Source organism: Chlamydotis macqueenii, chromosome 12 (genome assembly GCF_036417535.1).
Source record: "Chlamydotis macqueenii isolate bChlMac1 chromosome 12, bChlMac1.mat, whole genome shotgun sequence".
In the NCBI taxonomy this organism is placed as follows: Eukaryota; Metazoa; Chordata; class Aves; order Otidiformes; family Otididae; genus Chlamydotis; species Chlamydotis macqueenii.
Window position 1 is genome coordinate 20,959,377 of NC_141567.1, and position 14,507 is coordinate 20,973,883.

At 38.5% G+C, this 14,507-nt stretch overlaps 1 protein-coding gene across 7 annotated transcripts in view; it reads right to left on the bottom strand.

The window, feature by feature from the left end:
- Nucleotides 1–14,507, bottom strand: part of TJP1 (tight junction protein 1) — a 164,858-nt gene that overhangs the window by 11,245 nt on the left and 139,106 nt on the right. For 5 of the 7 annotated variants that reach the window (XM_086756838.1, XM_086756837.1, XM_086756836.1 and 2 more), the window contains 13 exons: nt 14,316–14,466; nt 13,671–13,779; nt 12,998–13,217; nt 12,392–12,576; nt 12,158–12,253; nt 11,639–11,721; nt 10,326–10,536; nt 9,678–9,778; nt 8,122–8,475; nt 7,458–7,709; nt 5,785–6,684; nt 5,383–5,477; nt 4,656–4,880 (listed from right to left, as the gene is read on the bottom strand). In XM_086756838.1, the coding sequence (XP_086612964.1) occupies nt 4,656–4,880; nt 5,383–5,477; nt 5,785–6,684; nt 7,458–7,709; nt 8,122–8,475; nt 9,678–9,778; nt 10,326–10,536; nt 11,639–11,721; nt 12,158–12,253; nt 12,392–12,576; nt 12,998–13,217; nt 13,671–13,779; nt 14,316–14,466 (2,982 nt within the window). The remainder of the gene's footprint in view (nt 1–4,655; nt 4,881–5,382; nt 5,478–5,784; nt 6,685–7,457; nt 7,710–8,121; nt 8,476–9,677; nt 9,779–10,325; nt 10,537–11,638; nt 11,722–12,157; nt 12,254–12,391; nt 12,577–12,997; nt 13,218–13,670; nt 13,780–14,315; nt 14,467–14,507) is intronic. The other 2 variants (XM_086756843.1, XM_086756841.1) reach the window with 1 other exon arrangement.

Genomic DNA, 14,507 nt, shown 5'->3' on the forward strand with positions numbered 1-14,507 from the left:
TATTTGAACAATGCCATCTTAATTAGAAATGCAATCAGCTTAAGCTTCACTAGCTTTATGTGCATGGTGTAGGTAACTTCAAAATCTAATTTTCAAAACTTCTTTTAATACTAGAAGTATTTATCCAAAAGTTTTTCAGGAAATGATTGATTTCACAAACACCTGTAATTTTGGACTACAATATATTGCACTCACTTTCAGAATTTGCATGTTTAAAATTTTAACTGCACATAATGCCCGTGATGAAATGTAACAGTGAGAGGACACCTGAAAACATCCTCACATCAACAGCAGTCTTACCACTTGAAGTTCCTTCTCAAGTAGTCATAGCTAGTGTAAGAGCCAAGAAATCTAGGTGATGGCAAAGCAAACAGCAATAGAAGAATGAAAGAAAACAGTCATTCTATCTTCAGCATAATATTTCTTCACACTTATGTTAGTTCTAGCAGTTCTCATACGACAAGGTTGTTAAAACAGAGACACTACTGTTAACAGTGATGTTGCTGAGAAGACCTTTACCATTGCTCATGTCCCATGATCACCTACTGTGTTTAGTACGAGATTTTGTCAGCGAGGCAGGAGATGGTTAAGATCTCAAGCTGACAGATATTGAAAGCAAGAAAGATTACATTAAGCCATTTGCTACCATCTGTATAAACAAAGTTATTCAACATACTGAAAAAAGGAACAAAACACAATCCTATATTGCAACCATCTCTCACTTGCGGTCCAACTTGCATTAATTTCTTCAGCCTTAACACACATGGAATGATGATGGTTTTCCCTTGCAGGTCATGTACTGAGGGTGCCTTCACAGCAACTATTTCTGTAGCACGATCAGCTCATCCAATAGCAGAGCCCACACCATAAAATGCTGCTGATTGTGTTCAACAGTTCCTAAAAGGATGTCTTAGAACAATTGTTTACGAGTACTAGGAGAGACAGAAAACTCTAGATATACTGACGACTTTCCCTTGATTTTTAACTCTTATCTTGCTTATATGTTGCAAGAAAATACATTTTACATTCAGACAGCTTTCCCTCATCCCTTCAGCATACTCATGAAAATGGAACAAGTAACAATTCCAGCCACCAGTCTTACTGCTTCAGAGGAGTACGGTATCAAACTAAGGAAAGGGCTGATCAGCTTTTGGAAGTCTGCTGGATGACCACATGAACATTTAGCTCAGTGAGCTAAACAGCAACTGTATGGATGCGACTCTAAAATCAGCATCACAAAAAAGATCAGTTTAGATTTGCTCTGTAAGTTTCCCTTCCCACTGATTTTACACAAAGCCATTCATCCAACAACAGAAGTCATTACTGCACGCTCATTCACTGTTGTCTTTACTGCAGGTGGGTAGTAGCTGCTTTCTCAGAAAACTGCCCACCTGAAACCACTGCTTCCCAGAGAAGGGTTAACCAGGGGAGGGCAGCACTGCAAAAACCCACAAAAAACCCAACATGCTCCACATCTAATCAGAACTGCCTGCCAGCTTTCTGAGGAATTAAAAAATGGGGAAGGGCTGTACATTTTGATGGAGGGAGCGGAAGAGAGCCATGACAACACAAACACAACCAAAGATGTGCTTCATACAACGCATATTCTTCTGTCACAGGCTGCTGACAAAGGGTCAGCCATCTCAGCCACATTATTCAGAACCGGACCGGAGTGGAAGTGGGCCACCACAAAATACTTGCTTACAACTTGTGATATCAATGAAGTTCCTCTAATTACTGATGCGCTGGTTTCCAAGCTGTTTCCCACTTCATTTTTGTTGCAAACTCGCTACTGTAGTTGGAAAGGACATAGAAATGAACAAGAACGAACCAGTGGGCTGCAGGTTAAAAGCCTCAGTGTACACCAGAAAACAAACTGCACTGTTGATCTTCAGTTCCCATTCAAAAAGCTCCAACTCCGTAACAGACACATAAGAGCTCAGCTAGAGCAGTTTAAGAAGTTAAAAAAGGACACTGTACCTTACTGCCTCCTCAGATGAGGCTGTAACTGACCATGTGAGCACTTTTAACCCTCCTCAATACCAAATTTAGATCAGCTACCTCACTCTGCAGCACGTCGGGCTAATGCAGGTAACTGCACTGGAACCAGGCAGGAACACATGCACTGCCCTCAGCCTTAGGGGTAGCAGCCCCCTCAACTGCTGCTATTAGATCCGTTGAAACACGTCCATTTACAAGCTCTACTATTTCCTCAGTCAAGAGAAACTCTCTCATTCTACAGTTACTAACAACTGTAACATGCAGATATGGTATTACAAAGCAGCTTCAGTAATAGCTTAAGTGTTTTAAATGATCCAAATAAAACCCCAACAAATTAAGAGTAAACAAATTTGTACACGCGTTATGGAAAAATATGTACTTTCACAATACTTACTCAGAGGCAAAGAACTTTACATAATTTAATGTTTAATATTTATAACTGAGAAAGTTTAGCTATTACTCATGAATAAATAAAACCTGTCCTCTGTACTCAGGATATAAGGATTAAGGAGGAGCAAGAGACTGGATAATCAACAGTTCCTATATAATCCAAATTCAATCCTGTTTATTTTTAGAGGTGTTGATTCACAGAACAGCAATTACCATATAAATTCACCGGGAAAAAAGATTAATAATGAGCAAGTAACAGGCTACAAACTGGAAGCTGATGAAAGGAGAGTCCTAAATATGAATGTTTTCTCAAGACAGTAATTGTTTCGTGTTTCTACATAAGGACATTGCACTATGCTTCTAGAGGTAGTACTGCCCAATTGAGTAGTGTTCTTGTTTCTCTCTTTCCACTTACTTCCATTAGTATTTTAGCCTTTGTCTATTTGCTCTGGACTACCCTGGGTAAATTTTCTTTCCCATGTCTGTCCCTTCCTGTTAAGGGTTACATTCTTTCATAGAAAAGAACACAACACATTTTTGTCCCCTGACATATGAAACTATCAGCCCTAAAACCAGCATTATTTTATTCCTCTGTAGCAGTAAGATGTCACCTTCCCATAAGTACAAGCCCTGAAGCTATATACTAGCTCACAATAAAAACAAAACAGAACTGAGCAGCCAAAGAATGGAAGTATCATGGCAAACACAAGTGGTAGGCAGAAGTACGGAACAATCTCTCCCAACTATTAGCTGTTCTGCAGTACAAATTCAGTAGTTGTGTCTATTTGTCATGTTTTTCAGTGTGTGACAACAAATGAACGACAACAGCTTCTCCATCTGAAGAATTTTACAATCTTCACAATTACTTGAGAAAAGCTTACAGCATTGCTCCCAAAGCATTACTTGCATTCGCGCCTACAAATCAAAACGGACCATGTACAGGTAACACGATTTTTTGTAGGTGGGAACAGAATTCTGAAAGCCACTGCCATGCATTGAGGCCAGCCAAGAATTTTTTTCAGGTTGCTTCGTATGATGCCCAGAGAGCAGGACAGACGTGGTCCCATTTTCCCATTAGAAGACACAGGGCAAGCAAAAGGAATGATAAAGAGCATCATTGCCCGAGAACCAGAACTGGTTCCAGGTTACTATATACATTCCTTTCTTAGCATACAAAAAACTAAAGTAAGAAACAGTTACCACATGCAGATTACTTAATTAGGAAAAAAAAAGTGAATTCTTTAAAATCTGTCAATGTTTTGGAAAGATTCTAATATTCTCAGTTCACAAAGGAAGACATTGGAGATGACAGACGATAGTAAGAACAGGATTCCGGAGTCCTAGCTCAAATCTTTTACGACAAGCACTGGAACACAGTGTATCAAGTACACGAAAGACAGCTTGCACACAGACTTAATGCTGTAAAACTTCAGCAAGCTAGTCTATTATTTCACTCTGACGATCTCGTTTACATTAAGGCTGCCAGGTTTTCAGCTCGACCTGAATAGTCCAGATTTCAAACAGGAATGCAACCACAGCCTTCCAAAATGCCCTGTTTCCCGCCCACATGCAGCAGCCTAATACAGCTTTTTGCACTAACAGCCACAAATTGTTATTGTCTGAATCACAAGTTTGGGAAATTTAGGTAAATGCGGACAGCAGTCACAAAAGCTTGAGTAGGGATCCTTCAAGATAGCCAGTTCTTTACCTAAGCTCAATCTGCGTATATGCTTTCACACCATTTCTGTATCAAAATGTTCCAGCTCAAGGAAGCAGAACACCACAGGAAACAGATGTTTCCATCAACAGATTAAGTTCTGGCCCCAGTGATATTCCCTAAAGGCTCCGTTTCCTAATGTCAAACGTGGCTAACGCGTACAAGCCTGTCTGTAGAATAAATGCATACAGAACTGGAATAAACCAAAACCTCTGCTTTGAAAGATGTTTAAGCACTCAGTATTAGGTAGAGTAAGAAAATACTTGGTTATACTCTGTTAGTAAGCAGAAAGCAAAAGTAGTAACAAGGTTGAAGGTCCTGAAACCTACAAAAATTATTCATTTAATTCTCCAAAACAAAAAGTTAGGAAGTTATGTGTTTTCAAACTAAAGCTACATCTAAACAGAGAAACTGACACTGTGAATATAAAATAATTTCAATTAGATACCATGAATGCCTGGAATTCCATTAATGTAGGCAAAACTTCTGTTTTAGTCCTATATGCCTCCCTCTTTCCAAATTAAAAGAAGAAGTCCCCCAAACTTACTTAGAATAACTGGTGAAATTCAGCTGATTCTGTGAATGTATTGGTTTAGTGGGCTCAGAATGATGGCTGGCAGAAACCGGCGCAGATGGCTTATTTTCAAAACTCCTGCGATCAAAGTATGAGAGCTGCTTTCGATAGTACTCTTCATCTTCCTCAGGATCATAATGATTTGAACGCACAATATCTTCAGGTGGCTTCACTTGAGGTCTCTGTGGTTCTGGGGCCCTAACCAAGAATAATAACATACAGTTGCTTTGCGCAGTTAAACAAGCATAAGCATCTGAATTAAAACTGTATTTTATTACCTAGTTAGTAATAAAGCAACCAAAACATAATTCTTATAATTGCACACCTTGCCTTTTAACCTATATTGCATGGAAATTAGCTGTGTCATAGCATAAAGAAAGAAAACCCTTATTTCCCTTTTACCTTACCTTTTCTCTTTTGTTTTACTTTCTAATAATCTCAATTAAACATAGAAAAAAGATAGTGACATTACCTACGTTTCTTCCTCAAAAATGCTTAAAAACCATTTTGTGTCCTTCCCCCCACTTCCCAGTAATCAAGTCCATGACTTTGTGTCCTGCCTTACTATTGAGACAGAAATCTCACTGACACACCCCGACTCTCCACTCCACAGCTTCCCATTGGCACCACTAAGATGTGTTTTCTGAACATTCTAATCTCATACTGCAAACTAGATTTAATTAATCAGTTGTGCATCTACCTGTAAGTTGTTTTGTCGTGTTCATACTGGCTCTGAGGAGTTGGTTTTGGACCACTCACAGCTGTGAGTGTAGGCTTAGGTGCTAGTTCTGGAGGCTGTAAAGAAAAGCACAGCATATTCTCTTAGATTTTAACACTTACAAAGATACAGCGCTTTGAGTAAGAAAAGAGACTGCCCCTCCCTTCCCCTCAAAGCTAAAACAGAAATAAATATTAGTGAAAGACTCATTTGAGGAGTTATCAGCAATGTTTTCACTAAAGTTTTCAGGTTCTGCTTTTAAAACATACTGCAGTTGGGTTGCTCAGAGGCTATTCCACAGGCAGTAAAGCTTCCTTTTATTTTACTTCTTGCAATGTAGTCTCATTAGCAAAAAGCAGGAAGTAAAAAACTTCAACGACTTACCTTGACAGTTGATGTATCACTTGGGTCCTTCAGTTTTTCCAAAGACGGCGATCTTCGTCTTTCAAATATCTTAACCCTACTTCGCACAGACTGTGGTTTCATGGCTGGATCTTCCTCTTCCTCTGCTAGAGATGGCGGTGTAGGCAGTGGTTTACTGTTAGAAGGCAAAACTTCTGTTTTGGTTTGTGATGAAGCGGGGGGAGGAAGAGAAACACCTGAAGTGCTATGAGAAGGCTCGTATTGTCCAGCTTTAGCATTATAAGCTTGAGGAGGACCTTGCTCATAGCCCCTTACGTGTGGATCGAAGTACTGCTTCGGCTCAGGAGATCGAGATATGGCTGACTGGTATGGCTGAGCTTCTTGTTTGTATCTGCCATGCGTGTCATACCCAACAGTATGTTGATCTTCATATCGCACTTGTGGTAAGCTGAAGTTTTTGGGTGCATGCTCATAGCGTGGTCTGCCATCGTAGCTCATTGGAGGGGGTTCCTCAAAACGAGGTTGTGCTGGATAATAGCTGCGTTCTGTGCTCTCTTCTATGTTTTGTCTGGAATCAAGATCCCTAGGAGGCTGGTTTTCATAACCTGTTCTTGTTTGGTTGTAGGGCTGTTTTTCATCATAATACGCCCAGTGCTCCTCATAGGGAGGTACACGGTCATCATAGTGTAGGCGAGGGTCATAACCACGAGAAAATTGATCTACATAGTTTGTAGAATCATACCTATATGTTGACTGTTCATAGTCTCTGCTCGGTTGTTTTTCTGCATATTGAGCCTGGGATTCATAGATCAGATTTGGGTCTCTTTCCTGCCTCTGTACTGGGTGATTCACTGCCGGCTGTTTTAAGACATAGCTTTGTCTTGATGCTTCTTCATTAACATACGGATCTTTTCGGTATACCTGTTAAAGAGAAGCATACTTTTCAGTTAACATGAAAAGTAACTGCAGTTGCATTTGAAACGTAGTATTTTAAACAAACCTAAGTTTTAAATATTTGCTTTAAATTTGATTAAAAGCAGAATAATTTGATGCTGTTGCTTGCAATCACAGGAAATTGAACTTGGTGATTCAAGAGATCCCTTCCATTTCTATTTTCAAGCAAAAACACATAAGCAGATTAAAGGGAAAGACAAAAGGTAACAGTCTCTCACCTTTGGAGTTCGGTGTTAGCAAGGAGGGGCACATTTTTTTTGCAGGGGATGGGAAGAGTAGAAGTAAGTAAATTTAAATAATTAAGGTAGCTCTAGCATTGCTGGGAAGTATATAAATGAACTGGATTCATCTTAATGATAAAGGATTTTCCACGATTTAATGTATAGAAAGATCTAGTGTCATTTTAGGGAAATAACAGATTTTTCTCAAAGCCTCATTAAACAGCAGAACACTGACAAGCTAAAAAAGGTCACACGTAAAGTAAAATCAAAATACAGAATGCAGTCTTTTTTAAAAAAAGTCATCTTTTTGAGAAGTGATAAGTATATAGTTTGAAGCCATGCACACAAAACATTAGATGATGCTTAGCAATTCAGATGCACTGTAGTTTTGTAACCTACATGATCTCTTACAGAAAAAAAAAAAATGAGAAGGAATTCTCCAAATAAGGGCAAAACAAAAAGATCATGTGCTAGCTTGATGTACAGCAGGAAATCAGCGCAACAATGCGGCACAGGTACCTTTGCTGGATCTATATGCGGCGATAAGGATGATGGCTCTTGATCTCTTAGGACTATATGAGCTCCCTCAGTACTTGATGTTCTTAAGGGGCCCGCTTGTGGTTGGTAAGAGTTGTAAGGAGCAGCGGTAGGCTCCTCCAGTCTGACATTAGTCAGGTTTACATTAGCATTTACTGCAGAGGTTGATGAGGTTGCAGGGTTTGATTCAGGCGACGGGGAAAGGTAAGGGACTGCAGGTGAGGCTTCTGCTTTCTGTGAAGTGTGTAAAATATTTTAAATGTACCGCTATTGAATCACTGTATGACTTTTTGACTTATATTAAAATAATTTAAATAACGCTTTGATCAACGCTGCTAGATGTAGAATGAAATGTATTGACAGTATCATGCACTAGCCCTTCTAGAAATTCATAAAGCTGAAGATTAAAAAACCAAAACATTTAATCAAACTAGAATGGTACTCCAATCCCTCCCTGTCAGAATGAGTCACTGAAACAGGCAGGGCAAGCTGATTCTCCAGTTCATTAGAACGTATTACTGCTGCTGTTGACAGATTCTTGTATGCACTCGCAATGCTGGTAAGCGGACTACAAACACAGACACCTTGTTCAACTTGCAACCTGAAGTAAATGTAGAGTGGTCAGTGTATAAAATCACTTTCTTACCAGCTGAGAAGTTGCTGTTTTAAATCCTGAAGAATCTATTCTGAGATTTGGCTGTGGCTGAGCTTGAGATGCATAAGTAGGGTAAGTTTGAGTTTCATGATGCATTCCAGAAGAATCCTCTCTAACAGGTTCAGAAGAACGTGTAATAGCAGATTCAGGAGGAGTCCCAACCTCATCATTCAGGGTTTCATCCAGTTCTTGGTCAGTATAAGCACCTCCTTCTGTATCTGTGTCTTCATAGTCAGACGTGTGTCTGCTGTCTGTGCTGTACATAGAGTATTCACTACCAGGAGCTGAGAGGTAAGAAAGGCGGTCATCGTGTAAATCAAGGTCATCACTTGTAGCACCATCTGCCTGTGTCAAACAAAATTAGAGTACTTGATAAATATATTTTAAAGAATGTCCTTGTTCTTGCAAAGTAAAGCTAAGGGGTTTTTTTTGGTTGGTTTTTTTTTTTTTTTTTTGGATTAAGTCAGAACTGAACAAATGGAATGCATCTATCTTATTCTGAACCACAACAGAAAGTCTGGTAGTTTAAAAAGTTAGTTATATTCCAAATTCAGTCAGAATTGTTGAATTCTCATATTGCTGCTATCACAGGGAAGGAGAAAACAAGTTTCAGTTGTTGAAGACATTAAGCTTACACCTAAGAGCCCTTTCTGCAGTCTAGCTCTCTGAATCGTTTTACTAAAGGATCAAGTGATTGTCAGTGTAAAGGAAGGGATAGTGCGCAGTGTCCACGGAAATCAAAGTGTCTGGAAAGATACAAAGCTGCACTTCAAAGTGATATTATGATACTGGAATCGCTAACTTGAAGGTAGATATAAAGAGGTATATAGATATAGAGAGGAGCTCAATCTGAACAGAAATACGACGATCCAAATATTAATGAACACGTAGCAATAGCTGACTGATTATTTGCTTATTTGTAGTTGGCACTTCGCTTGACGTTAGCTCTTCAAGAGGATGGATCTGATGCGCATAGTGCGACATGCAGCTTGAGAAGGCAACTGGAGTTTTCATGGGGAACACAGAACACTAGCTTGTTATTTTTTATCTGTGTTCTCAACGCAGAGAATACCGTTCTCAGAAAGGTCAGACACAACACCAATATGCCACCCGCTTTGATATTATCAAAATATAATTCATCATCAGGCAATCCCAGCCCCTCGTACCAATGCAGCAAAACACCCAGAAGTTTTCATGAAAGAGTATCCAATCCTGCAAAGTCTTCAAAGCAATAAATACCTCCTCCAGTTACCAGTGGCAACGGGCAGACGTTCTCACTTACTGCACTGCTACACGCACAAGGACAGTGTGCGTCATGAACAGAATAACTGCACTAAGGCATCTGAGCAGTTCACACAGCCATGAGGCAATTACTGCTTTAAATCTTCAAATAATGCTTAAAATGAGGAGGAAAAAAAATGAAAACAAGTTTCATTCAACATATATTTGCCCATATCTGTAATACCAGTAAGAATGAAAGAACAAAAAAAAAAACCAAACCTCTAATAAACACAGTTTTGACATTTCTCCCCTAACATATTTCTTACCTTTCCTTCTGAAACCCACACTAGTTGATTCTGTTGTTGCTGAATTGCTTCCTTGAGAGCTCCATACCATCCTTCATTCATTGAATTCAAGTTAATGGTAGCTAGAAGTACAGCAGGTTAGTTTGACTTAGGATTTCTGCAGAACTGGGAGAAGGATCTGTACCACCAGTAATAAAAGCAATATAAACTGGCAGGTTAAAACTATAAGATTCATATAGTAATGTAAATATTAATATTCAAAAGCAACCTTAAAGCCTGATAGGGTTTGAGTCATTTTATCTCATAGGATTTACTGTGTTAATTAACAGTAGCTTAGAAGAAAGTGAGGCTTCAAGTTTAACCAGACTCAAAAAAATAAAGTTACATCATCTTTCTATTCATTCAAATGTTTGATTTTGGTTGATGATCCTGCAAAGCCACTAAATCTATTAGAAATATAACTCCCACGTTTCAGATGGCTTTATGTTTGTGCAGTCACCTGCAAAGGATGTACGCATCAATGGACTACTGGGTATCGAACGGGGGAGCCTGAAAAAGCCAATAACTGCTTGACTTGGTCCATTGGCAGAAAAGTCTGGAGGAAGAAGTTACTCTCACCCCACTTCCCCCTTTCTCAGACGTACTGTATTAGCATTTTTAATTACTTACTTGTAAAGAGATGGTGATTATTTTTGCGTAGCTTGTGAGCTCTTTCATACAACTTCCTGGCACTTTTTCGGGACTCTGGGCACAGCCTCATCCTCATAGTCTTTACACCCTGCTTAGAGTCAGGATTTAGGAAGACTACAATAGGATACCACTGGGCATAATTCAGACGGTCCACTGCATTAGGAGTGACATCTAATAAAGCATGTTTGTCCTGTTGTGATAAAAAAGACAGAAGCAAGAAAGTTAATTACTTATCTACCAGACTTTTTTTTTTTTTAAAAAAAAAAAAAATCCTCCACAAATTTATTTTATATTACCTTTACAGAGTTCATTGTTTCAAAGTATTGCTTTAAATTCTTTTCCTATTTGAATAATAGATGAATAGAAACAAAACCAACTGCAGTACTGGGCTACACAGGCATACACATTTTGAGCTGTAGGACTGACTGCGTAACTATGAGCTTTTTAATATTTAACTCGCTGTAACTATTTATTTTTAAAAAATTAAAATCGTCAAAATAGGTGGGCACTAACTAAAAATAAGCAGTTTCCTATAAGTATTCTGCTAATAGGAGAAAAGGAAAGATTGAAACACAAGATCCAGTCTCATCACACACCTCCATCTTCCTTTCAAAAAAACAAACAAAAAAACAAAAACCCGCAAAAAAAACCCCAAACCACCAAACAAGAAAACCCATCACACCACAAAAAAACCCCAAAACCCCCACGAACTTGGCCAGCTTTCATCCAGTGCAATATTTCTCAAGCACACAGTACCCCCACCTCTACTTGGGCAGCTGAAAGGCCTGCAGTCTGTTTTCAAGTAAGGAAATAAAAAAGGTGAGGAGCAGAGCCTCATATGGTTCATATGATGAGCTAATGTCAGAAGCTTCAAGAATGTTAAGGAAGTGAGACTGAAGGACCCTTTTCCCCAGTCCTTGCCCCAAAAAATGATGTCAAGTTATTAATTTGTAAATTGGAGTAGGGGAGGACTAATAACTCCATAAATAAACTAACAATTCCTAGCTGTAATGTCACATCACAGCTTCAAGTGAGAGAGGAAATATCTTAAAACAGCATTAATGGAGAGAAAACACCACTCTGGACCAAAGCCTAGGTTGCAGTTATTAATATGGATAAGGAAAGAGGTGGCATTTTTTTTTTAAATTAACCAATAGAAAGATGAGAAAGTTACATTTCAAGCTGACACATTCATTAGCAATTCTTCTACATTTATATCACCCAACACTTTACTTGATGATACCAGTTTTACTCCTTTCGTGTTGAAAGTACAGTGACAATAGAAGACTTACTCTATCAATTATCTGCTTTATAGTGTGAAGACGAATAATGCCAGAACTACGTTGGTCAGTACCAGCATCTCTTGGCTCGCTTTCTGGTGAAGAAGACACAGTAAAAATCTGTTGTAAGTTTACAACATTCTATGTTCCCTCATTAAGATAAAACAAACCATTTCTGTGATTCTATAGCTCAAATTATCAATTCAAATTGAAGACAGTGCTCCTGCTTCAAAATAATACATGAAAATCTACCCACCCATCTGGCCGTTAAAATCACTTTACAAAAGCACTTAGAAAATAAGATAAGGTCCTGAACCAAAATGAAATTTGAGAAGGCTATAAACAGAACTAATATTACTTTTACCTTCAGGGAATCATCAGTGACCAGTGAAAGAGCTTACATTTAGTCTGTAACATCACACTGTCAACTTCTTTGTTAAACATGTTAACAGCTAAAAGAATAATGTAGAAATAATCTACGAAAAGAAATCTGACTTTCGTAACTGCAGAAAAACCTGATCCCACACTTACTTGCTATTTGGAAGATATCTGGTTCTTCCCTGGCAAGTTTCTCCCGTGCAACATCAGCTATTGGACCAAAAATGGTTACCGGTCTGAGAAACCCAGCTGGAATGGAATGAAAAAAAGCTAAAATATACCGACTGCTTAAAAAAAAAAAAATGCAAAAAACTCTTAAATACACGGGCTAATACAAAGCAAACCACACAAACCTGTGAACTTGCAACAGTAAGAATAAAGCCATACCTTCCCGCAGAACAACTCTTTCATAGGCAGGAAACTTCGTCTGAACAGGTTGGGCTGAAAGATCTTCTCTGCTTTTTCGGAGATTTCTTTTTGAGCTACGCAAACCTCGGAATCTCCAAAAATCTGCTCGATCTCCTCCTGCTGTCTTTGGAAGCGTGTACTGTACGCTAGCTAGCTGCTCAGCTCTAAGATGACAACAAATCCCAATCAGTTATCAAGTCAGCTTCTGAAGCAATGCTTGACTAGCAAGCTTTTACTTCCAAAAACCACTACCACTTACAGAATCAAGTTTTCATTATTTCTGTATTAGAAAGTACACGATTGAACTACTGAGACTGATACCACATTTCTGAAGCTTTATACAGCCTTGTCTCTTGTATTGAAAAGGAAGTTTTACGATTTTTTTTTTTTTTTGTGGACTGTAGAAGACACAAAAGCAAATCCATAGATCAGATATTTAACTTCAGTTTGTTTTAGCACTTTGTCACTTCTTCTGACTGAACCAGTTCTATAAACTGGCATCCTGCAGACAAGTCCAATAATTCACTACACAGATGCAGAATTTAAAACTACAGTTTTGAAACTTTAAGTATTTCAAGTTCGTACCTGTTTTTGTTCGGTATGATACCTCTTTCAACTTCCTTATGATTCTTGCCGATTCGAATTGCCAGCCATGAACCCAGTTTGCCATTGTACAGAGTGTCCACCACCCGGAAGACTTCACCTTTGTTGAAACTCAGTCCATAAGGAGATTCTTTTTCATATTCAAAATGAGTTCTAATATAGAAAGAATCTCCTACATCAGACTCAACAATGCGACGATAAACTGAAAAAAGAAAGAGAAACCTCAAAATATAAAGTGTTACGTAAGTTCAAGTGATGTCCTAATGCTCACAAAAATTATCAAAGCAGTACCTCACCTTCATTCTCCTTATTTTGTATTTAAAATGTTACTTCAACAAGACTTAATGTCTCAGAGCTGCTCTATTTTAAGCAGTATAATAACAGCAAACTCTACCAACAAAAACTCAACTTTCGTGATCAGAAATTTGGTGCTAGTGCAAGCTTTTGTTTGTGTGGGGGGGGGGGTGGGTGTACTGTTACAATATCATTCTCTAGTCCATTTGTAGTGGCAACCTATCGCAAAGCCAGAAGAACTTAACAGTCTTCATAAGGTGCCAATTTCCCATAAGCCACAAGTCAGCCATCACTCACTATATTACTTACATGTTGTTCTACTAACAGTCTACTACATTGCTCCCAACACACAAATATTTACCGTCTTTTTTCTTCTGTGCCAAGATCGTTACTTCTTCACCTTTAGGAAGATCCAGCAAAAAAAGGACAGCTTCTTCTCTGATGATATTTGTGAAGTCTACATTGTTTACCTGGTACCAATGAACCAATTAGTTTGATTTAGCATATGACATTATAACAGAGATTTAACTATACAATGGGAAATTAAAACAAATTCTTTGCTAAGATTTTTTTCTAAAATTCATTTTCATACATACACATCAAGTGCATGTATCTCAAGATGTCTTTTGTACCTCTACGTAGTCTCACTTTACTTCTTGACAATAACAAAGCTTCCAGATTAATAGGCAGCTGTTCATTTTATATGCTTTACATCCGTGTTAGAGCACCTACAAACATCAGTAATATACAGAGCCCTCTGACAATTTAGTGATCTAGTAGTTAAAAAAACCAACATTATCAACTGAATTAGACTAAGAAATTGCATGTGAAACTCGCTAACCTTCCCAGCAACCGAACAGTAACAGATTTTGCTGCTATTAAGTAATCTAATAAGTATTAAAAAAAACCCCAAAGCACATGAACTACAAAGGAAATATTCAATACTACAGAAAGATAACCTACTTTGGTACAAAAAAACAGTGTACTGTTATTGGTTTTGACATACCCTGAGAATCTGGTCCCCTTCCTCCAATCCTTCTTTCGCTGCAGGGCTGTCTTCCAGAACACCAGCCACAAATATGCCAACATCATTGCCACCTGCTAGCCGCAAGCCCACACTATCTCCTTTTCGGAATTTTACCAGTTTCATGCTTGGCCTAGAGATTCAGAAAATATTACACTTAGAGCTGTAGTAGCA